The sequence below is a fragment of the Ammospiza caudacuta genome, chromosome 1 (genome assembly GCF_027887145.1).
Source record: "Ammospiza caudacuta isolate bAmmCau1 chromosome 1, bAmmCau1.pri, whole genome shotgun sequence".
Taxonomy (NCBI): domain Eukaryota; kingdom Metazoa; phylum Chordata; class Aves; order Passeriformes; family Passerellidae; genus Ammospiza; species Ammospiza caudacuta.
In genome coordinates this window covers 4,354,641-4,380,976 of record NC_080593.1, presented here as the reverse complement: position 1 = coordinate 4,380,976, position 26,336 = coordinate 4,354,641, and the positions used below count along the sequence as shown (strand labels likewise).

Genomic DNA, 26,336 nt, shown 5'->3' with positions numbered 1-26,336 from the left:
ACAGCAGGTAGCTCAGAAAGCACAAAGAGAGACAAATAACACATGGTAATGCTGCTCAGTATCCCAGCTCTAAAAATGACCCAAATCAGATGCTACCATGTCTTAGGCTGGAAATGCAAGATGTGGCAGGGGGTGTGCATTCTATTTCCATCTGTCAGAGCTGGGGCAGTTATGTCTGTCCATGGGGCAGTTTTTCCTTTCTCTCTCCCACAGCCAACCCTCCCTGCAGGAGATCTCTGCTGTCCATGGCCACTGAGTGTCCCTGCAGGGCTGATCCAATCCCAGCATCCCATGGGGAGATGCTCCGCCCAGGGGAGGAGCCAAGCATTCCTACCTGGATCCAATCTGAGCCTGGCACAGCACAGCAGCCTTTGCCCCCTGCACTGCCAGAGGAGCAGCTTTCTGCTGCCCTGCATGGCCAGAGGGAGCCCAGGCCCATCTGCAGCAGCCCTGGAGCTGCAGAGGAAAACTCCCCCCTTGTGCAGGATCCCTGCTGCAGCAGAGCCACAGCTGGCACTGCAGGAGGGCTGAGCCCCCCTGGGATGGGGCTGGGACACCCCCTGACACACAGGGGGCAGGGACTGCTCTGACTCTGGTAATGGTTTTACGTTTTTTTGTACTATTGCATTTGTATTTTTAATTTTCCTATTTAAAAAACTGTTATTCCTATTCCCATATCTTTACCTGAGAGTCCCTTAATTTCAAATTATAATAATTCGGAAGGAGGGGGTTTACATTTTCCATTTCAAGAGAAGCTCCTGCCTTCCTTAGCAGACACCTGTCTTTTCAAACCAAGACAAACCAACAAAACCAGCCTGCTCCAAATTGCCATGATCCAATCAGCAGGGCTTCCTAAACAGCTTCAACAGAAGAAGTAAGAGAATTAACCCTTTGGGGTCTGGGCCCTGCCTTCATGGCCCAGCACACATGGTAGCTACAATGTCATGACTCCCAGTTTTAAACCATCGAATTCATATTTGTTTGGGTTTTCTTTGATGACCACCATTATGGCTTTGGGACCCTGGGCCAGTGGCTTCTGTACTCCTTTGGGCCCAAACTAGGTGGAAAATCAAGGACTTGTAACAGACTGAATCACTGTAGAGTTGCCAGCTCTCAAGATTGCTCTGACCCTCTGCTTTCCATGAGTTAGCAAAGCTGCCATTTATAGGCAAGAAGGATCTAGACTCTGATTCCACTGCCCAGAAGTGTGTGCCCTGCAAGATCTGAGGTATCCAGCATGTGTGGAACGGCCACATGAGGCTGGCAGAGAAACTCGGGGCCTTGGGAAGATGCATCCCTTCTGAAGCAGCAGCCACAGGGCAAACATTTTGTCCTCAGGCATCTCAAGTGTTCTGGGACACCTGGAGATAGAGTGGGCAAAACCTGGGCCTGTCATAAAAGGGAAGAATCCCATCAGCAGCATGGCACAGGGAGGCTTTCTCTGTTTTTACATAGGCTTTACTCTATGTAGTAGATTTTTATTAATTGAGTTAATTTAAATCATTCATAAATGTGGCAAACCTCCTAAAACACAAACAGTAGCACAAGCCTTGTAGAGCAACTGAAGTTTTCCTGACAGTTTTCTCCCTTTGGTTGAACTGTTATGTTTACAACACATCCCAGAGAGGAAACAAATTTTGGACACTTCCTTTATGGTGTCCCCAGTGCAAATGTTTCCAGAGATTCCAGTTAACTGAGGTGTGCAACCAACAGAAAAAAATAAGAACTTTTGCAGTGAGATTCACCTGATGAGATTGATTTTGTCCTCAGCTCTAACCATTATCCTGAGTAGATCTTTGCTGTCTATAAGAGGAACCAGCTTGGATTGATGTAAATGTCTGTATTAATCAGATTAATCCCATTCCAGATGCCCTGAACAAAGATCAAATTGTTTGCTGAGCTTTTCCCCACTGGCCCACCTCATCTCCTGGAGGGTTTGGCAGCTGTAATCCCGTAACTTCGGGCATATCATTTCATAGGAGAGCAAGCAAAACTATTTGAAATTAAACACATCAGGAATAAATATGAGAAGAAAAATGTCCTGTTAGGACAGGACTATCACAATGCATTACATTCAGACATTCCATGTCTTAGATTTAATGGAATTATTTACCAGAGGAAATCAATACAACACAAACACTGTGTAATAGATTTGCATCTCTCTGCCAGCCACCACTCAGCAAACACCAGAGAAAAAGCCTGGAAATGAAGTGGCAGGAATCATGAGCAGAACACTGACTTTCAGTGTTCTGAGAATTCAGACAGGTTCTCAAACACATAATTTTCACCAGACAGTGAGGAGGATCCAGTCACACCAGATCCCAGCTGGAATGATTAGGCATGAAAATGGATTATCATAATATTATTATGGCCATGATAACTGAGAAAGAAAAATGTAATAATTGCCTGATCTGTGATTTTTAAACTGCTGCTGCACACGTTTGCAGCCCCAGAAGAACAGGGAGGATGTCAGAACATTAATTCCGCTGCAATAGCTTGTGCCTGTGTCTGGAATCAGTGACCTCACATAATTTTGGATACCTCCTGGGATAAAAAATCCCTCTGCAGATCTCCTCCCTAGCTTGGCTCACTACCCCTTGATGTTTTCACCACCAGGGCCAGTATTTCTGATTCTGCAGCTCAGGGAACTTCAGGGCTTGCATGGTTTAGGGTATTTGAGAGGTTCATAGAGGCAGAAGGATTCATCTCACCTAATTCCACCTAAAATTTGGGTGTCTAGACTAAATCAGGTTCTCTGACAGTCTCCAGGGAAATGGACACTTTCAGAGAATGATGATTCATTTAATTTGGAGACAAATATCTTCAAATTTACAACTCTCAGATATTTTGCTTAGAAGGATGTTACTCACCCCAAGATATGTTTGTACTTTGGAAAGAGCTGTCAACTGCTAACACATCACATATCTGAGATGGGTTTTGGAGTTTTACTTACATGTCTGACAGAAATTGAAAGCTAGGACTTCTTGCTGCTTTGAAATGCACACATATTTGTTAAAATGCTATGTTTTTATTTGAATTTTAATGATCTTGTATAAAACTTATAGAATCCTGTTATTTTAAATCATACAATTTGAGCCACCTGTAAATTGTCTGTGCCCATTTTATGGTTAAGAACTTCCACAATAAGTACAAACCTTGAAAAACAGATTAAAACCTCAAAATCCAAGTTTTTTCTGTTCGTATCAAGGCATTGGATATGCAGCTCTCAATCTGTAACTGTTTCCATCAGCATTAGTTATAGTGGATTTTTACAAAAGCCATGGATCAATCCACAAGAATTCAAAGCAAAACTGAAATTAAAAAAAACCTGAAAACTGAAATAAGCATCAACATTGAAACAGATTTATTTCAGCATAGATGTAAAACATGGGTAAATGTCATCAACTAGCTGATAGTGGGATAGAGATTTTAATAACAGGTGCAGCAACAAATTAATCCTGGGAAGTGTGGCACTCCCAATCTGCTTGACAGCACAGCTGGGTTTCTTTCCCCAGGATGTGTTAATGTGGTTTTTATTTGGAAAACTGCACGTCTCACCCCAATGAATATTAAAGAATGAGTTTGGGGAAAACATGGAACATTCTGATTAAACATTTTGTCACTCACATGCTCTCACACTCAATTGCAAAGGCAAGATAACAACATCTCATTGCTAAGCAAGGGATGCTCCTCTTCTGAACTCATCAAATCTCCTTGTTAACCTTCCAAGTGTCCCACCACCCCCCAGAGTGCCCATCCATGATGTTGCTAACTGCCAGTTATCATAAGCAGATGTCAAAATCTGTGATTGATGACTGGAAAAAAAATATTTTCCAGCATTTCTTCCCTTTCCCAGTTAATAAGATCATCAGAATCATCACTTACAGCGATGTTTCAGGCAACAAGGACCTGCTCATCACAGCTTTACCTTTGGGGGCTACAAAATGAAGGAATAATAATTATTAATTTTCTTTTGAATAGATTTTTTTTGGCAGTTATTGCATTCTGGATACTAAGAATTACCTTTGTGAGCACCAATTTCTTTTCATTTTCAATCCCTGTAAAGTTATTAAGTATAAAAGCTATCAGTTTATCCTTAAAGTTTATCCCCTTCACGCAAATAGTCCTTTTTTAGAAAGAAATAATGAAGGAATGCCCACATATTATTTCACTTACAGAGTTTTTCAGGTGCTGTGGGATTCCTCTGGATCAAAGGACTAATGTAAGTGGGGTATAAGCCATCCCTGACAGAAGTTCCTAGCTCTGAAATATGCTGCAGATATTTCTGCCCCTGGTTTCCAGGCTGGTCTGGCTCTCTGCCAGAGCTCATCCTTTTCCCTTGTCCACTGGAGGGCTCTCCTAATTCTTCATTACTGCAAAGGAAAAGTCTGATTGAAGGACAGAAACACTGCAAAAAAATCCTGCTTGGAGTTACCTGAGCGCAAAATCAAAATCTATCAAAAAGCTGTCAAAACAGGAAGAGTTTACTGCTTCATCCAGAGACCCACATGTGGAAGAAGACGCATTTTACTGTCCTGCCTTTGGCAGCAAAAAGTGTTGTTACAGTAAGAGATGAAATTCCCTGAAAACTTCCTTTTCCACCCAGGTTTATGAGCTGCACAGAGATGATGGGTTTGAGGTGGCCAGCAGTGCTTGCCTTCATCACCCATTCCTCCCCACGCTGCATCGCTACACTCTGAAATCACAACTCAATTCCTTTTCCAGCTAAGTGTGATTTCAGCCTTCTGCCTGCTCATTTCCAACTTATTTCCCACCCCAATACCAATTTCCCAGGCTGGTTCATTTTGCTCTTGATGGATCAATCATCAAACATCAGACCACTGCCAAGTGAAAATTTCTGATTGTTTCTTTTCCCCTGCTTCTTTTGGATCAGAAGGGCTGAGTTAGTCAAACCTAAATTGTTCTGTGGAAACAGAACAATCTTTTCTATCTTTTTTAAAAGCCATATTGAGTACCAGAATAAAAGATAGGTAGCTTTGATCACCCCAGAATAATAATTTGGGATGAACTTTGCCCTACACCTCTGTCACTCATTACTCACCCAAACTCTTGGGTATATCCTGAATCAAAATGAATTTTTTCCCCACCAGCCAGGGAGGGATGGGATTTTAACATTGTCCTGGTATGACTTCTCCCAGTTAGCTTGAATATTTTTAATTCTAACTGAGACACAAGCCAGCCAGCCCATCAGGCATGGCAGAAAATACTTTATTTTCCATGAATTAGAAGTAGCTTTGCATAAAGAGCCTTGGCTGTGGTCATTTTATCCCAAATCCTTTGAGACAGTCTAACACAGATAGAAAAAAATGCCAGTGATAATGGACAAATGGATTTTCTTGGCCTTTGCTTCTGTCTTTGAATATAAAATTAGCTGGAGTTGGGCTGAAACATCCTAGGGGTCATTTAAATTACACCTTAATTATTTAGTCTGAATTGTACTGAATTTTTAGCTTGCCAGGTGACAGAAAATGTAGACAGAAGAACAAAGGTGTAAGATTTTGAGCAGGAATTTACATCAGTTTCCTAGATTTTTTTTTTGTAATCTGCAGCTTCCCAAATGAAATAAATGGGTTGGATCCTTAAATTTTAGATGTTGGTAAGTGTTCAAGGCCAGGTTGGACCTGTTGGAGACCTGTTCCAACACTTGCAATTTCCTAGAAGTGGAGTCTGAGGTGTCTGACTTAACTGTGGTTGTCTACATTATGTATATTAAACTTTTTCTACATTATGTATATTAAACTTTTTAAATCTTTCTCCACCTCTATTTTTTTAGATATTTTGATTTATTTATATACATTATTATTATTATTACTACTATTACTATTGTTATTATTACTATTGTGATTATTATGGCATTGGAACAAAATGAACTTTAAAGTCCCTTGCAACCCATCCTATGATTATGAGCAAAAGTTATTTGTCCAACACAGTCCTGTGAGTTTAACATTAAAATTCCACTCTCCACAGAAATCAATAGCTGAATGTTTCCCCACACTAAGAAAGCCATGGATTTAAAATTGCTTTATGGAGAAAAAAGAACAGCCCAATTTACCTTCTTCAAATTGAAAAAAACCAAACAGCATCACCTCCTTATAAGAAAGTTCTTATATAAGAATAAGGAATTTATGTTTTTTAGAAGAAAACACCACCCCTCTTCAGCAGAACTATACTGGTTTTTATGGGTTATGTTCCCTAAAAGTCTTTGCTGGAGGCAAAACCTGCAGAAAATATAAACTAAGCCATCCATAAAAAATTGATGGATGGGCACTGCTCGTGGCAGCCCTCCTGTGAGCTGCAGCTGATGTGGCTGGGATCATTTGTCTCAGTTTATGGTCTGCAGAGGAGCTGTCAGGGCAGAGAAGTTTCCAGGTTCCCTTAAAAGTCAAGAGGGATCCACTCTGTGAAGTCAGTGGTGGATTCTCTGGGATGATTTCTGTCACCATAAAGGAGACACTTAAATTGGATAAATTTAAGTGAGGAGATAAATTGTCCTCTAAAAGTGTCCCTTTCTCAATTAGCAATAAAAACAAAACAACCTGGGCTGACCTGCTCCCTGGGACATGTCTGTGCTATAAATGTCCAGACTGAGGGACCGGAATTCCATCTGAAATCAGGCCTGGAAGAACTTTCCTGTAAAAACAGCCTCACTTTGTGCAGAGCCGAACACTTCCACTGAGGCTTTGCTTTGGCTTTTGCTTTTGTACAATTTCCTGCGATGATTTTATTTTGGCTATGCAGGAATCCTGTTCCTAACCTGGATGTCCTGTGTCCAGCTTGGTGTCCCCAGCACAGGAAGGAGAAGGAGCTGCTGGAGTGAGAGCAGAGGAGGCACCAGGGTGATCAGAGGGATGGAGCAGCTCTGCTGGGAGAATTGTGTTTGTTCAGCCTGGAGAGGAGAAGCTTTGGGGTGACCTAGTTGTGGCCTTCAAATGCCTGAAAGAGCCAACAAAAAAGATGGAGAGAGAATCTCTACAAGGGCCTGGAGTGGCAGGACAAGGGGGAATGGCTTCCCACTGCCAGAGAGGAGCTTTAGATTGGATATTTGGAAAAAAATTGTCCCCTGTGAGGGTGGGAACCTGGCACAGGTGCCCAGAGAAGCTGTGGCTGCCCCTGGATCCCTGGAAGTGTCCAAAGCCAGGTTGGACAGGACTTGGAGCAGCCTGGGATAGTGGAAGGTGCCCCTGCCCAGAACTAAATTGTTTTTAAGATCCCTTCCAACTCAAACCATTCTATGACTCTACAATTTGTTTTTACCAACCAATAGCACCAACTAAGAGGAAAGTGAAGAAATAATTAGAAATAATGAGCTGTATCCTGTAACTGCATCTGCTGACTTCACAAATCCATGGTGTGTGTTGAAGCATGGGGGAGGATGTAACAAACCACCAGCTAAGCTACAGCACTAAACCAACCCATTTTGCCCCATTTTCTGGACCCAGTAGGAGTTGAACTGCTCAGGACCAAGAACTCAACATTGCCACATTCCTGCAAAGCACTCAAAAAATACCCAGCTACTGCAAAGTGCTGATTTGGGGGATTTTCTGCTGAGTGTCTTCCATTTGCATAACAAAGAGATTTTAATTTTTCAGCATTTACACTTGTACTTTTGATACAGCCCATCAGTTTGGGACTGATGTAATTTTAAGAGCAGCAGTTAAGAGAAGAAAAATTTCATTGAAGCACATCCTTTCCAGAATAAATAAAGAGGGAAGGACAGAGGCAAACAAGCAACTATAAACTCTTACTGTTTAAAGAATAAAATTCTCCTCCATTCTGATTATGTTGAGATCTGCAGTGTTTATCCCAAGAGACATGCTGATCTGGTTTAGCCTCTAGATCCTATCCTAATGAGAAAATGAATCCTAACAATAAAAGTATGATTTATAACCATGAGACAGATTTGGAGTTTCCATCTCTGAGATTAGAAGTGCACCAGATAATGAGAACTCATTGGTCTCCTAAAAGCTTTCATTAATGGGCTGAAACAGTAAAAACAAAGGAAAAACTATTAAAATAGAAAGCAGCTGGGAATCTATGAATGCAGAGTTTACATGGATTTGCAAAGAACCAGGTATAGAAAATGAAGTTTTACAAGAAGAGCTGGTAACTTTCCAGCAAGGAATACAAATGCCTTCATGAATCAATTTGTTTTATCCTGTGATTTGCTCCTAGCAGGAGCCATCCCTCTGGAAATGCCTCTTTCTGCTCACTGACTGTAAATCAGCAAAGACCAATGGCTGGTTCAGAGACAGGCAGACACTTGGGTGACCTGGTCCCCTCCAGGAGGACAAAATATTGAGGTTGAAGCATGAACAGGCCAAAAATAGACTCTGCATCTTTTTATCCTTGTTCCTTTACCTTTGGACATGATATGTCCTCCTCTCCCAGCTGCAGCAACACAACCAGCCTGCCTTGCCTTTATCACCGGACTCCAATTGTCCCTCTTGCTACTGACAAAATGTTTCTTGAAAAGTTTTCAAATCATTCTGCCTGCACTAATGTAGGGGAATAGAACATAAGTACATAAAGGTAGTATAAAAAGTAATCACACCCCTATAGAGTTGAAGCTGAGCCAATTATTAAGGATGAGGAGCAGGCCTGATTTTAACAGGCCACAGCTGTAGCGAATAAAGAAGTGTGTTATAAAAGAATGGATTGGTTGGCTAAGAAGAACTGGAGTCAGTTGGGTGCTGTGAGGACAAAGAGAAGTTTGTGCCAAGAGGAGCTGTGTACAAGAAACATCAGGGAGTTATGAAACTCTGGCAGTATGGAACCCCTGCAATGTATTGACAATAGAGCTCTTGCAATATAATGAGAACAAATGGTGACCCCGATGCGATCTGGGTTAAAGGATCCGACGTGATTCGGGAGAAAATGGACTCAAATACTAAACTATATCACCCTGTGGATTCGGGAAAAAGGACTTGAATACTAAACTATCGGTAAAATATAGCAATTGCAGCTGTTAATGTTTGTTAAATGTGAGTATAAAAGATTTGGAAGACAAGTACTTTGTAAACTGAGAAAAGCTATAAAACCGAACATTTAGAAATATATATGTTTGTACTATAATATGTTGTTTGAACATTTTAATATCTCTTGGTTCTGAATGAAATATATGAATGTGTCATAATGTTAATTTATTTGAACATGTGCTTCTAGAAATGCTGCAACTTTGTAATCAAAAGAAAAAGGGGGAGTTGTAGGGGGATAGAACATAAGTAAATAAAGGTAGTATAGAAAGTAATCTTATCCCCTAAGGAGTTTCAGCTGAGCCAATTATTAAGGATTAGGAGCAGGCCTGATGTTAACAGGCCACACCTGTAGCCAGTTAGAGTGTTATAAAAGAGTGGATTGGTGGAACTGGAGTCCGCTGCTGTGAGGACAAGGAAGAGTCAGTGCTAGAGGAGCTGCCTACAAGAAACATCAAGGAGGTGCAAAACTCTGGCAATATGGAACCCTTGCAGTGTAATGACAATAGAACTCTTGCACTATAAAGACAACACACTTTAACAACCACTCCAGTTCTAAGGAGCCAAAAGTCTGAACAACCTCTTCTTTTATGTTTCTGAACTACATTATCTACACCAAAGTGTGCTGATGACACAAAAAATGCTGTTATTTCAGCATTAAAGTAGATTCCTTCATTATGAATCACCAAAACTGGTCTTCAGTGGCACACAAATTGTGGAAGCAGAAGCCCACAGCAATGGAAAACAAATGTGATATGGCTAACAGCAAGTGATAGGACAAGAGGAAATGGCCTCCAGCTGCACCAGGGGAGGTTTAAATTGGATATTAGGGAAAAAATTCCTCATTAAAAGGGCTGGAAGCATTGAGCCAGGCTCAGGGAAGGGTGGAGTCACTCTGTAGATGTGGCACTTGGGGACATTGTTGGGTGCTGGGCTTGACAGTGCTGGATGTATAGCCAGACTTGATGATTTTAAAGGTCTTTTCCACACAAATGATTCCAGTAATTCTAGGATCATTCTTCAAAATGAACTTACTGCTTTTCCTAATTGAACCCCTGTTGTTCAGAACAGCAATTTCCTTGGATATTTACTATTCAGTTTATTGGAGAAACAGACAAAAATGCATGCCCAAGGCTGCAAAATGTTGATGATACCTTAATTGCACTAAAATGAATGTAAGCAGAGAATAGGAGGATAAAAATGAGGGGTGAAATTATTCTCTCCTAATTTTAGGCATCCACAGTGGAGAGTGAGTTTTATCTTCATTATTTTAAAGTGTGGCAATCTCTGCATTTACTCAGACAAGCCTCTAACTTTCTAATAATTTTCTGATTAGACATAATGGAAATAAATTTATTTTAAGGACATTTTTTTCATTTATGGATTTAATATGATTTTTTTAAATAAATGGATTTTCCAAGCTTGTAAAATTTTTTCCCCTGTTAAAGGAAAATATTTACAGTTATGGAAATCAAGATTTTTTTTTTTTTAATCTCCAGCAGTAATTGTTGAAAATGAAACACATTCCTAAATCTGCATGATTTGGAGTTTCCTAAAGGTAAAATTCAGTTTACTCTCACTTAGGCAATGACTAGCAAGCAGAAGTATTAAGCTTTTAAGCAGACATTTTAAAGTTTGCTTTTACCTATGGGAAATTTTATACTATCATTGCCATCGTGTTGGAAATTCCTAACCAGAAAGGAACAGCAAACACTCTGGCTGTAATTGTATTTTCTCCTTGGGAATCCCTCAGTACATCAGGGGAACTGAAAGAAAATTTTTCTTGGAATATCCTGTGGCAGCTGCTTCTCCAATAAGTCTTTGAACACTGAGCTTGTGCAGAAATGGCAGCAGGAGAAGAAAACCCTGCAAAGTCCCAGATACCCTGATTTTCAGAGCAAAGTCTAGCTCTAGATCCTGCTCCACCTCATCTCCACCACCTCCATCTTCCCAACAGCCCATCAAGCTCTAAGATGAATAAGGATTGGTGGGGACACCTAGAAATCTGCAGCAAGATGTAGAGGAGGACCTGATGGTCCAGAGAGGAAGCTGGAATGAGAGATGGATGTCTTACATCTCAGGAATTTGGGAAGGAGCAGGAAGGAAGAGGGAAGAGAGTACAGGAAAAGTCTGGAGAGGAGGGGAGAGGCCTCATCTGTGCCCCAGCTGCTCAGCCCGTCCTCGGCCAGTGAAATTCCCAAACGAGCACTGAATCTTTACTGTCTCAGGAACAGAGTATAGAAGGTGAAGGAAAACACTGACTCAGACAGCACCGACATGAAGAGAAATTAAAAAAGAGTTTTGGAATGCAGCACTTCTGCTGCTTATTCATGGACAGCCTGAGAGATTCCAGGAAGAGAAGCGCTGGATAGACCAAAGGCTGTCATGGTAACAAGGTTAGCAGCACTTCTGTCACACCTTAAACCCTGTAACTGCATGTGCTGAGGTGTTTGGGCAAATTCTCTTTGAGGTAAATCCCACAGTTGATCCCTCCTAGGTGTTGTGCCAGAATATTCTGCAATATTCAGTGAGGTCTGCCAGGACCAAAGTGACTCAAGAGCTTGCTTTAACTCACTTGGACTGTGTTTCAATTTCCTTGTCAGGTTTGATCCCATGTTTGAGACTTTCTAGCTACTGCTCAAATCACACAAAGGCTGGACATGATCAGGTAAGGATTTTGCCTTGCCCACATCCTCATCCTCTCCCATGACAGCCTTGCCCACTTTGCCTATTAATTAATTAAGCAAATATATTGACCCTATAAACACACCCACAGCATCCCCCATTAACATTTCCCTATCAATAACCAGCTGTATCCGTGGCACAGATGAAGAGGACAAATGTTTTTATAACGCTGATCACCTTCTATAAAACCTTTTAAATACCATCTTTTCTAGGGCATAAAGGTGTTTCTGCAGCACAAAACACACCACTGTCAGTGTCTTAACATTTATATCCTATTTTCTCCACATCAAAATATGTTAAGTGGGATATTTCATACAGGAAGAGAGTGGTGCAGGGAGAGGAATTTCAAACCCAGGTCCAGCTAATTCTGGACAAGTTAGCTCCACTGTCCTTCCTTGAGCTTTTAGCAGTCACTGCATTATTCATTGTGAACACCTCACTCCCTTCTCCAGAGTAATTACCTCTGTTCCCTGGAACTTCCCAACAGCCACAAAAATTCAAATGGAATCCATTCTCTCAGCATGGACTGTAACGATGAGCTTCACCTCTGAGGAAGATCAAATGAAGATATCAACACTTGAGAGACTCAGCTAAAAGCAAGAGCAGTTGCACCAATCAATTAGAAAGCTCTCAGGTTGTGTGTGGGCTTGCCAGGCTACCACAGAATATTTAAAACTTTTGCAATGCAAAAATGTCAGCTGCTTGCTTTTAATTGCTCTGGGTTCAGGCCCAACCAAGTACTGCAGGCAGCCAGCAGAGTGAGAATGCCTCAAGTTCTGATATTCCTTTGAATTCTTGGCAAATAATTACATTTCATCTTTCACCATACATAGAACAGAGGTAAAAATATCCACCCCTCATCTTCCACAGATTCTGCTTTTGATGAGTTTTTCAAGTTTTAATCTATACAAAGTTAACCAGAACAAAGTATTTCTGTTTATTGTAACACTGGAAGGAAGAAGTAACTGCAGAATTGTGGACTTCACATAATACACCACAGGCCTCCTGGAATGAGATAAAAAGTGACAAAGTGCTCTGAAATCTGCAATGCAGATCAAAAATCAAGTATTCTTTGCTTGTTCCATCTGTGGACTATGGGACTGCAGAAAAACAAGGTTACCACATAATGCTGCATAGATTTTTTCCTTTACTGTGTGCTTTCCCCAATCAAACAGACATGTTTATTTCATTGTCTTATGGATGTTGATAAAATTCTGATGATTTTAACAGAAAAATAGAAGACATAATAATTTTTACTATACAAGTTTCAACTGCTGCCCCTGAGCTCTCTGTCTCCCTGTTGAAAATGGTCATAAAATTTTATCCTTCAGGTAGGGGAAATAACAGCCCAGAATTTAATATTATGGATGGCTACATTAATTTTCACTGTCATCATGTAAAAAATAATTCCTTTTTTAAAAAGTAGATCTAGTGGGTGAATTTCTGTATTATTTACATCAGAGATTTGTAGCACAACAAGCTATTTTACAGCAACCTAAAAAACCTGTATTTTTTCTGCTTTTTACATTTGGATCTGAGAAGGTTTCATAAGAAATTAAATAAAAGAAGACCAGTAATCCATCAAAACAATGTGAGAGAGCAGCAGCCACATCTGAGTGAACTGGGCACTCACCCAAGCAGAAGTGACAAGCATTTTAGGTGGCAACAGTGGCACTGAAATAGCATTTCCCTCCTCTGAAAATAAAGACTTTTAAAACCTCTAGGCGTAACAAGGGAAAAAAAAATTGGTGAGCATCCTGCATAAATAAATGTGTAAATTGAGTTTATTTATCCATGAAGAAAATGGAGATCTGTGCAAAGTTTTAAATTAACTCAAGCAAGAGAATAGATACGTTTTTCTGGAGAGAAGACAGCAAAAAATACTGATCACACTCCTAAATCCTAGCACTCAGTTTACCCAGTGGTTACTGGAAGGACAGTTTCAGCATAATGAGAGTTTTGTTTTCTAAAATAATCAGATACTGATACATACTTGTATGTGTACATTTTTATACATTTATAGGTATAGGTATATTTAATAACTCTCAATGAATTTCTCAGATAAGAAGTTCCCCATCTTAGTCAGAAATCTTGTCTTTAGCTGATACAGATTTCAAAGAGCTGATGCCCACTGAGGTATGGCTCCACACTGAGGATTCATTTAAAGATTTCACACCCACGTCCACAGGGATGAACTTAGCAGCACTCTCCTTGAACAGATTAACAGCAAAATTGCAAATACATCTCACTTCTGATATCAACTCTTTCCCCTTTATTTACACAGGAGGCCGTGAGTAATAGTCTCCCACCTGCTGTGGAATTACCTCAGGGATACTTTCAAAGAAAGAGCAGGTTCTTAGGGGAATGATTAATTTCCTGTAACTCTGGATATTGCAAAGTAGGCATCTGCAGCTGAGCAGGCCTCAGGCTGCCTTTAAACTCAATAAATAAAAAACCCCCCAGGTTTGTTCAAAAATACCAGGGCAGCCCTTTTGGTTCTGCCTGAGGGTCTGCCTACTACATCTTCCAGTCTCCAGCAGTGGATATTTAGGGAACAACACAGAGAAAGGAGATAAATGAACACTCTCCCAGCTCCCATGTTCATCCCAGAGGATTTCCTGATACAGGACCAGGTTTCTCTGGCATGGTAATAACTCCCTGTGTATTTCACAGTGACAGCAGGCAAGAGATCAGCTTCTAAATGCTTGGGGATATCTGCAAAAGGTGGAGAGTCCAGAGGGTGAGCAGGGAGCCTTGAAATCAGGCTCCTGTTCTACATCAGTGCAGCTGAGACCACCCAGCATTTTACACCCTTAGCAATCTGTTTCTCATTTGTGTCACCTCTTAGCTACTGGTATGTGCAACTTGAAATATCTGCATCCATAAACAACCTTTTTATCTGACCATTTATGCACAGCAGTAGCACGACAAAGAGAATGAATCTGCTACAAAAAAAGATGCACAGGGCATGAAGTGTTGAACAGTTCAAGTCCAAGTGGCTTACATAAACCATGTTAACATTTTCCATTATCTCTTTCTTATACAGCCAATGTCCACCCTCTGACAGTTTAACAAGTAAGATGAATGCCTGGAGGGGAAAAAAAAAAAACCCTTCTAGTTCTTATTTGGTAATGGAATAAGAAAGCTGGGCAATGTAGAGCTGGAGCTTTACAGGTTTCTTTGCACTTTGACAAGGTTTAGTGCTTACTATTATTTCCATGTACATGGGACAGTGGGCTGCCCAGGGACGTGGCTGAGTCACCAGCCTGGAGGTATTTAAAAGGTGCAGATGTGGCACTTGGGGACAGGGTTTAATGGTGGACTGGGCACTGCTGGGTTGAGGGCTGGAGTCAGTGATTTTAAAGGTCTCGGACAATTCTGTTGTTCTGTAGTTCTATGACTATACAATAAAATGTTCTTATCTCAAGGCTGGCCAAGGCTGCCAATTCCCTGCATAAGAGAGTTTATTCATCAAAGTTCAACCAAGTAATACAACTCAAGAGTTAAACAACAGCTACAACTTTACAGCAAGTGATTTCTTCGAACTGAATCTCTGATGCATTTTCTGTGTTCAAATGCTAGTCCAGGGTAAGCCAGAACAGCACGTGCAAGTATGAAGTATCCTTTCCTTTCCTCTTCCTCACAGCAGCCACTGGATCCTCAAACAGCTTTGGGCACGTCTTGAACACACCAAGAACGGAGGGTGAAGGAAGGCAGCACCAGCAGGCATGGTTTTGTACACACAGAGTTTACCCTCACAGGGAAATGGATGGAGCTCAGCTTCACCTTGGTCTGGCTTTGTGCTGAATCTGGCTCTGAGTGTGGTCAGGACACCCCTCAAAAAGAAGCATGGAAATACTGGCTTTGTCCAAAGCAGGGAGACAAAGGTGAGGCCACAACTGTGTGTCAACAAGAGCACATCTAGAGGCTCACTGCTAACCTGGAGAGTTAACTCAGTCAGGGGTCCATGGGTGTTGGACTAAGCTCTTTTCTGACCCAGAACATCACAATCACATCAGAAGCCAACTATTTCCTAATTACAGTACACTATAAGTGTTTCTATCTGCTACCAACTTTTGCCCATCATGCTGTAAATGCTTTAAAGCAAATCATCTAAAATTACCCCTCATGGATCCTATTACAATGCATCTTTCCTAGTTCTATTTCTCCAAGGTATCCAGTCTTATTTGCAAGGCCACCCTTTGAAATTTATTTCTGGTTCCATTTCTCTCTTAACAATATCTGTCCTATTCCATGGCATTTCCAAGTCAGCATTTCTTATCTCAAGGTTTGCATACAGATGCACACGCTGTGTAAGCATTCTGTCAGGCTTGGAGAATTTTCTATAAATCCATTTCCTACATTTGGGCACTAAACTGAAATCAGAAACAACAAAAAAATTGCCTATTCCACCGAATCTCTCCCATTTCCTATTAATAGTGATCCTGCAGCTCTGCAGATGTTGGACACTCTCTGAACCACCCATCCTTCAGAACAGTTCCCTCTAGTACCGCTCTGGTGGGTTCACTCTTAGATTTGCCACAGTGTTATTTTAACCCTTGAAGGGCTCATCATCCCCCAAACCCAGAGAGAAATGCTGATTTAAAGGACTGGGGGTGTTTTCATTTAGGAGGAGACACACTGAGATGATTCTGTGTGAATAGAAAAGGCACTCGATCTGTTCTGTGGAACTCGACAAAATGAGAATTGCTACAGTGTGTATTATTATCTATCAGGTGTGAAAAAAACGCTGTCTAATTTAGAAACCACTTTCAGCAAATGGTGTTTACTGTACCAACTGTATAAATTCAAATATTTTATATATTTGATAGAGTGGGACATCGTAACAGTCACTACTGAGGCGATGCTGGGAATGCACCAAAGTGAGGTGACAGAGCCAGGACCGAGGTGAAATATGAAAAAAACTTCTGAAATATGAAAAAAACCCTCAATGTCTCTTCCCAGAGTCCTTACATTTCTGTGTAATGTAAAATCAGGGGGCAGATTACTTCCTTTGATGCTTTACTGAAGTTCTGCAAAAACATTTTCCATGGGGTCAAGACACTGGGGCAGCTTTTTACTGAAACATGTTTCATGTTGAGATTTTACAGCCTCCTTTACACAGCTTAGAGATTTGTTGTTGTAGATTTGGAAGAACTCATGAGCCTCTGGACACCTAGGATAAAAGTGGGAACCTTTAGATGTGTTTACCTATCTCATCCATAAATCATTTACCCAAAAAATAAAACCCCAAACCCCATATTGTCACAGACATCTTTTATGAAAAATCCTTTCCTTAGGATTTTTCCTCCTGAAAAGCTGAGAGGCCTCAGAAACAAAATGTAAACATTGATTATCTGCTGCTGTGGAATGCAACAGGTGGATCTGAGATTGGCCTGTTTTGGAGGTTTCTAATTAATGGCCAATCACAGCCCAGCTGGCTTGGACAGAGAGTCTGAGACACAAGCCTTTGTTATCATTCTTCCTTTTTCTATTCTTAGCCAGCCTTCTGATGAAATCCTTTCTTCTATTATTTTATTATCGTTTTAATGTAATATATATAATAAAATAATAAATCAGCCTTCTGAAAAAGGGAGTCAGATCCTCGTCTCTTCCCTCATCCTTGAACCCCTGTGAACACGGTCACACCATATAAATATTTTGTGTCTACAGCAAATGTACAAATTAAATGTGGTGCTTAGGGACATAGTTTGGTGGTGGGCCTGGTAGTGTTGTATTAGTGGTTGGACTGGATGATCCTAAGGGCCTTTTCCAACCTAAATCACAGAATAATTTGATTTGGAAGGGACTCACAAGGATTATCAATCCAACTTTTAAGTGAATGGGTCATACACGGATCAAACCCACAACCTTGGCATTATGAAATTTTTCTATTACTCTAAATAATTCTCTCTAGTGGACCACAAAACTTGTTGGACTGTCTACAGTTTCCTAATACACAAAGGATTTCCATACCTTCAGTTTGGAACAGCACCAGACTAAAAAAAAAATGAAACTTTTTTAAATTATAAGGGCAGGAATACAAATTGTTCAACAACACCCAGCATTGTCAACTTTATTTTGGGAAGCACAAGCAAGCAGAGCTGGACTGCCTGGTATGTCATTTGGGGCAGTGGGAAAGTAAACCAACATCATCACCTCGATTTAAATAGTGCTGTTGCAACATCTGAAAATAGGAAGCGCTGGGAAGGCTGCTGGCGCCCAGCTGGAGTGGTGATGGTGCAAACACTGATGTCTGAGGTTATCTTTCTGCCTGGGAGCAGTGACTGGGCGCTGTGGATGTGACCTGGCCCCCGGGCAGCTGCAGGAGCAGCGCGGGGAGCTGCAGCCAGCAGGATGACGCCAAGGGAGTGAAAGCATCTGTGAAAATAAATCGCCCATCCAAGGCTGGTTCCAAATGGGGCTGCTCATTGATGTGGCCTGCTGGGAAAATCAGGAGGGAAGCAGAGAGGATTGCTGCCATACCATTACTCTGGAGAGATATTTAGGGGTGTAATGATGGCAAATCTTCTGTTTCCAGGAAACAGAATGGTGTGATGTACAGAAATAAATAACCCCTGGAGCAGAGAGGGGCTCACCTTTGCAGTTGGGGATGGAAAGGAAATTATCGACTATGCTTGTGTGTCATAAAACTTTCATCTACTAAAAGGATCATTGATTCAAGAATGATGGAAATTGATTATTTAAAACCAACAAGCCAGCCAAGAACAACACTATTCATACATTCCCAGTTCTGTGAGGAGCCTCTAGAATAAAACACTGTCCCAGCAACTGGGAAAATGATGGCAAACTCCAAGTGATGTCAGGTTAGCTGGAGACTTGATGAGCATCTTTGATGAGCTGTGGATCCATCCATGGATACATTCCTCCCACATCCACCAACACTTTCATTAAACCACAGCTTCCCCAGAGACTTGGAAAACACAGGAAACAACACAGGAGCAGTGTAAGCCTGGATTTGTCCAGGTGGAATCCTGCACCACTCAGAATCAGGGTGTTTCCACCATTTCTGGGAGACAACAGCCTTTCACTACAAAGTGACCAGAGTGAGGGCAAGGAACCAGCCCCCAGGTCAAGAGGATCCAGTCACCAGGAGGAACAAATCATTTTTCCTTTCAGTGCATCCCAGGACTTCTTGAAATGAAGTGCACGACATCTGATTTTCTGCCTCTCCTTTACTGAGTTGTCTGAACACACCTAAACACCATAAATGCAAACTGCAACCTTCAAACTGACTGAAAGTGAAGAAAGAGAAGAAAAACAGAGAATATGATTTGTACACCGATAAGGCACAGGAGCATTGGCCATCCACATGCTGGTTGATTTTTTATTTTTTCAAAAGATTTCTGTTTTCAGATGAATTATCTTTTGACAAGGTCTTAAAGATTGTGAGGTCAAATGTGTCAATGGAACAAATAGGGGGATCAAAAGATTTCCATGCAGATTAAAATTAAGTAGGATCAGATGCAAGCTGAGACTTGCAGTCTCCTGTGGGAAACATGTTAGATGGAAAAGGCAAGGGATGTGAGGGGAATAATGCAAAACCACTCCACAAGGCATGGAACATCAGTGTGAACTGAGGACCTCTGTTCTCTAAGTTCCTACAAAAATTCAAGCTGTAACTCAGTGCCTGTATCACACACAAATAAATAATTATAGCCACCTGCTCATCCTGGATATCACTGTAATTCTAGTCAAACCAGACCAGGAAATTACAACTTTAGAAACATCCCAAACTGAGTCCTATAAAAAAAAATAAATCTGCTATTTCAACCAATTCCTCTTATATATGAAAGTGAAGTAATAATTAAATACAATTTTTTTCTTCAGATACACAAACACAGAGCCATTTCCCATCTGGTGTGGTGCATTTCCCCCATTACTCAGATCTCTTCTGGATTTTTCTGTGATCCCAGGAATTCCTGCTAGGCCATGGTCTTTGTGAAATGAGTTTGGTGAAGTGTCCCTGACCCCATACCAAGGACTTTTGTGTGTCCAGGGTGGGAGCGCAGACCATGCTGGGTGGGGAGTGACAGTGGGAATATTCAGTCATTCCCTGACAGCCTTGGAACATTCCTGACCTTCCACTGTCACTGGAATTTTAAGAATTCCAGTCATTACTTACCCAGATTTTGGCCAGGATGGAAATTTAGATACCTGCAGAAAGTGTAGTATGAATGTTGCCACCTTAGCTCTGAGACTGACTGTTGTAGTTGTAATAAATTCTACTGACAGCCTCTGCAAATGTTAAATTAGTCAGTGATTAGGAACTGCTAAAAATCTTGTAATCCACTGTTGGGTTTTGCTTTTTTTCTGCCTCTGGTAAGGTTGGGATTGAAGCTCTCGAGACGATACTTCGTGTTTAGACTTAGATGTTGATTATTTCTTATCTATATTACAGTCCTACAAGGCATGAATTTTGCAGTATTTCACTAACAAGTTACAAAATGGCTAACTATTTTTCCTTACAAGGTCTTTTAAGGCTAAACTATCCAATTAAGAAACAACACTTAAATTATTTTTACTTTTTATTCATGTCCCGCAATGCAACTTTTCTGTCTAATTACAAAATACCACCCAAATCCATGAAGAAGAAGGTGAAAAAGGACCAGCTACTGCCTTAAAACTTCTATCTTGCTTCACATATATTACTATATTCTAAAACTTTAAACTCTAAGTTTTCCACTATGTGATATTACACACTTCCAATCAAATGACACACTCATAATCTTAGTTTTATCATTCAATTTTGGAAGCCTTCTCCACAGCCTCAGGTCAATGCAGTGTTCTCTTGGGGGTCAGTGCCTGTTACAACAGAAAGTCTGAAATTCTCAGCAGCCAGGGTTCCAACAATCCACCTAAAAACTGTGAACAAAACTCAGACTGCTGCTGGTTCAGAAGCTGTGTAAAAATTCCGTCCGTGGTGAATTGTTGTTTTTACAACATCCCATTAAGATCACCTTTTGCTGGGATACATTTCAAGGTGGTGCTTTAGGTGATGCTAATGAATTGCATGTGTAATCCTTTAGATATAAACCACTGACCAGATCTGGGACTAAGATTGGACTGAGCTTCACCAAAGCTCTGTAATGAGTTTAATAATCAAGGGAGGTCTACTCTGACCCTCATGACTCAACAGAAGGGTCCCTTTTGCCATTTTGCATTTTTCATCTCTGTGTAAATCATTCTATATCAATTCTAACCTGATTTTCCTCCCTGTGATTCATCCATGTAAAAAGTGATAGAGTGGACCTTGACACTGAACTTTGCTAACTCACACTTTCACAAATTCATGCTAAACATACTTCTGCTAATGGCTTTGATGGTGATTCTGTAATGACCTAAACCCCTCATTGACAACACCATCACGCCCAGGAGCTGAATCCAAGCAATCCTGAAGGTGCCATCTAGGGATTTTTCAAGGAAAAAATGCCCAAAAGAGAAAATGAGTTATATTGCTTTCCAACTCTGAAAAAGTATTTCTTGGTTTAAATTGTTTCGGAATGAATTTACAATGTCATTCTCTCAGCCATTCTGTGAAATTACCCATGCATTACATTCTCAAAAGCATTTTATGCCATCTGTTTGGGATACTTAGTGTGAACATATTTGGGGGTGAAATTAGTAATTATAAGAGGAGGAAATTAACATATTGGACTAATTAACAGCATCTTCTGGAAAAGAAACAGGGAAGATAACGAATTACAAAGCTTAATGTTTACTGTTCTCCCAGCTAAATAAAGATTGTTCAATATGGCTCTCCCTGGGTTTCTTTTCTTGATTTTTTTTCCCTTCTAGAATATATCTGCACTATGTCAAAGAACAGGAGCCAGAGAAAAGACTCAGACACTGCAAGCTCTGTGGTCTGGTTCTCTCCATCCACGCTGCTGAACGGAGCTCACCAGTATTCCTGGGTGACACATCCTGGTCATGATCAACTTCAAAATGAGGGCTGTAACACAGCTCACCTCATTTTGGACACTGAAATATTACAGCAGACTTAGTTCCAGAAGCTCATTGTGCTTGGACCCCAATAAAGAAAAAGCATTTTGTTTCTGCTCCATTTTAGGTTTTAATTTAGGATTAAATTGTGCTTTGGTCTTTAACTGTACCAATAGAGCTCTACTGACCAAGAAGAGGTGGTGATCCTATTGCAGACCTCCATTTTTAATGAGAATACTCATAGCTGAACAGCCCAGACTGTTTGGAAGATCCAGTTTTCAGGGAGCACAAAACCAACAGGTCATGGCAACCACCATGTTCTTGTTGATGACCCTCCACAAGATCATTGGTCCATGCTAAGCAAAAGAGTGACTTTTTGTCCCTAGGGTGTCTCAAAGCCTCATGCTTGTACCTGAGGCTGACCATGGATCAGATTTGGGGTTTACTGTATTTGGGGTTTATTATGTGTATAAACCCACTCTCAAAGCACAGTACAGGTTCTCAGGATTTTAAAGTATCATAGAAAGTTTGTTCTAAAAAAAGCCACAGGTTGCACTAACTATAAAAATCAACTTCCATTGCTGTACCTCTGATCAGTGATACCTCACAAAGATAGTTGAAGAAAGGCTTCTGCAGCTTCTCCCTTCTCTTTTCCCATTAAAATTCGGTTCCAGTAGCCACACTCCACTGGAGAATATGCTGTGTGTTCATGCATCACATAAACAGCCCAGAAAATTACATTTTGTCAACAACTGAAAAATAAATTGTTTGCTCACTTCGAAGACAGCCTGGCTTGAAAATTTGTGGGTTTTTTTTTCCAAAATAGAAGCTCTGCACAAGGAAAAACACTTCATGAATAAATGGCAAGTTGTACGATAATATTTACAAACACATTCAAAAGGCAAAGAACACCTAAAAGAAAGGTCCAAATATAGAACCTCATTTATCTTCCCTTTGTTTCCAGGTAAGGAATGGAGTAGATGGTCATTAAACTGATATAAACAAACCTGCAACACGAGGCAGAGCTGCTCCCTAGAACACAATGGCAGCAAGGGGCAGAGCCTGGGGCAGGTTCATAATACAGGTCAACACACCCATTTATATGCAAATTGAGAGGCAGTTAAGGCACCACAACTTTCACACTTCAGTCTGATATCTAGATCAGCCTATTGTCCTTAAGGAATAGATTAAGTCAGAATAAAACACCACTGATCCAACATATTTTACAGAAAGGCTGTAAATTCCCTGAGCCTCGTTTCCTTTGCCATTTCTCCAGGGATGAAGAACTGGCTGAATCATAATATCTACATTATATTTTAAGCTCCTCCCTCCACAAATATTCACCAAGGGGAAAAAGAAAGTGAAGAGGAAGGGAACAAATGTAGTTTTTCCCCCAGATCCTTGCAGCACACATCCCCAAGTCATGCTGCAGGGGAGTGGTTCTGAGTGTGCTTCTCCCACTTCTGAAACAAAGCTGGATCCAGTTTCACGTCTCTTACAGCATAATTTCTGTGCTCATGTATTTTAGCCAAGAGACAAGTGCTTTGCCCTGCTTCTAAAAACTGGTCGGGATAAATGGAGTAGACACTTCAAATATACTAATTTTCAACTATACCATCAGTCAGTAAGTATAGTTAATTCAATAGGTTAAACTATGAGAAAGAGCTGTCAATAGTTCCCCTGAAGGGAATTACTCCAGGTGTGTAGAATTCTCCAGGTGTGTAAAATTCCAAGTTCTCCTTCCTTCTCACACCACACTGCACAATTTCACCAAGGAAAAACCAAGGCTGGACACAGTGTGTTTATCTCAGCAGGAAAAGATATTCCCTGGAGCAAGGACACTTTGAAAATGGATCCTCCAGTAACAAGAAGCCACCAAGAGATGGAGGAATAAATACCTGTGACGTTGGTGCGGGCTGACAAAGCTTCGCAGTACTTTTCCAGCAGCACAGACAAGGGCAGGTTCACAGAGGATTCACAGTGGAGAACTATCTGGAGAAACAGAGAGAAACCAAGCAGGTAAAGCAGCAGCCCAGAACAAACAGATTTTCTCATTCATGTGTACAACAAACCCCCAGCAGTCTCAGAGCTGTTCCCATTCAGGATTTACTCAGGTGCAGAAACCTCCTGACATAGAAGGTTTGTGGTTGTACTTCCTCAGCTCCAGGGAATCACATGGAATTCAGCTGATTAATGCAGGAAACTGCAAATTACCCACCTAATCTGGATCTCTCCTTGTGGGAGCTGCTCAATGCCTTTAACAAAGCTCAGGATCCACGGTGTCTCACCTGAAAGGAGACACCTGAAATAGCAGAGCTGAATCACATCCCATTAACGATCTGTGCGTTGATTTTTTTTAAGTGAACTTTTAATTGGTATATGGGTGCCAAAAATACCTTGCACATTCAAGAGATACAGCAATTGGCAAAGGGCAGCTCAGAGGGCTTGAAGGTGTTCCCATGGAATATATAGGATAATTGGGCATCACTGTAAGGCATCCTGTGGCTCTTTTCAGTCAATGGAAGACACACAAGATTCTGACCCTCAGCATTAAAGGCTGAATCTTCTACTGAGGGCAAGTAACAGTGAGAAAGAGCAGTAATGCCAACATGGGCACTTTGAGAAAGCTGCAGGTTCAGTACAAGGTAACAGTACAATCCCAAGTAAAATTTAGGAAACAGAGTTGAAAATGAATGGGGGTATCTTAATTTTCACACTCAAAATGAAGCTCCCAGTGCAGACAGAGGAGAGAAGCCCACACCAAAATACAGAGCCAAGTTGGGATCCTGCTTGGAGCAAGAGAAGCTCTTGGAAAGCCCTCTAAGAAAGGCAGAACGAAACGTGGCAGGAAAATTCAGGAGTGACAAATCAATGACAGAAAATTCCATTTTCCATCTATGAAACTGGCTGAAAATCTTTCTGAGGGGGATATAAAGCCATGGTAACACATGAAATGCCTTTGCTTTTCTGTTTACACAGAATGTCTCCAACACAACTGAGGCAGCTTTTACTCAGAGAAACAACCATACTCCTTGAAGGTTGATATTTTATTTCAATGCTCTAAGGTGTGTGAAGTGATTGAGGAACCCATTTTATGTCACTGAATTCTCTGTAGCTTAATAAAAAGGAGGGTAAATGCTCATGACAATAGAATCCATCAGCAATGTTGGTGTTTAAAGAACAACTGTTCTTTGTACAGCACCTTTTTCTACCGATTTCTCACTTTGCTGTTATTTTATAAAATAGGAAGTGTTGAAGTACAAACAGAAAGCCTTTCCCAGACTTCATTCTTCTCAAAAAAAACTCCGTAAAGGGGATGTTTTCTCCTCCAGGTGTGAGGATGTGTGAAGAATTTTGAATGAGCTAGAGAAGGGACTTCTAAGTTGTTTCAGATAATGTGATTTATTTTTCTTATCTTTTACATAGGTAGGAAAGGTGAGTTCAGCTCACATCTTCACCACATAACTCAAAAAGTCCCAAGACTTCTAGTTACAAGATCTTTTAAAGATTTATTAACTAATAAAACACTACTAAAAAGGATATTTGTATTTTTGACCTAATTCTTAAATATTTTGTTTTATAGAGTGATACCACAGTGTAAGCATTTTTAAATTAATCACGTTATAATACACAAACTTACAGTACTGTACTCTAAAACTTTAAACTTTCTTCTACGGTCACTTGTTTTTAAAATTTTAGAAGTTTAATAGTAATAAAATGCTTATAAAAATAGTAATACAATTAGAGTAATAATAATTTGGACAATTGGAATTAGGACAATATGAGACAACAGAAACAAAGAGTTACAGACGTCTGGGTACCTTTTCTGGGCAGCACAAGCCTAAAAAAGGACTCACGTTAACAGAGGATTAACCTTTAAAAACAATAACCTGTTGCCTATTCATACATCTCATACATGATGCATAAATTCCATTCAAACACAGGATTCTGTCTGGTCAGTGTCAGCTTCTTCCCCTTAATCCTGAGAGCATCATCCTGCTCGAGTGAGGCAGGAAGAAGTTCGTTTCTCCTGATAAGTGAGCAATAAATTCTCTTTCTCTGAAAGCTTCAGGTGTCCTGTGGCTGCTGTCTCACTGCGAGTCCTTTATTTAAAAAGTCTCTTACATAGCATAGTTTCCATTTTAACATTTTGTTATAACCTAAAACTATATTTAGCACACTACTTAAGAGAATTAATACATCATTACTTTCTAATATAACACATATAATACCCACTTTAATATTTGCAAAAAGCCAATCATAAAATACATGCATTTTTCACATACTTAAAAGATCTCTGCTTTAAACTACAAATCTACATTTTCACTTTCACCTAAGTTTGGAAGCTTTATCTAAAGTCTCAGATCAAACCTTGTGTTCAATCCTAAACATTGGGTTACAGGCCCAAAGTTCTGAGAGTTCCCTGCATCTAAAATTCCAACATCCAGGGAGGCTCTAAACCCCTGCCTCCCATAGCAAACCCTCCATGCATGGTCAGGTCAAGGGAGATAAAACCAGGTACAGCTTCCACCTCCCGAGGCACAGAGCTCCCAAAACCCAGACTCTGCAGTGGCTGCATTTCATGTCAGACCCAGGCACGTGAGCTGACACAGCAGAGGCATTTCTGCCCCTCCATCCCTCACCCCTCTGCCACCTCCCAGGCCAAGAGCACCGCCTCACTTCAAAGAAGAAACT

The 26,336-nt window shown here is 40.7% G+C and overlaps 1 protein-coding gene across 1 annotated transcript in view; it reads right to left on the bottom strand.

Moving 5' to 3' along the window:
* CRHR2 (corticotropin releasing hormone receptor 2) overlaps positions 1-26,336 on the bottom strand; it is a 151,943-nt gene that overhangs the window by 112,642 nt on the left and 12,965 nt on the right. The window contains exon 2 of the mRNA XM_058808304.1: positions 23,540-23,633. Within this exon, the coding sequence (XP_058664287.1) occupies positions 23,540-23,633 (94 nt within the window). The remainder of the gene's footprint in view (positions 1-23,539; positions 23,634-26,336) is intronic.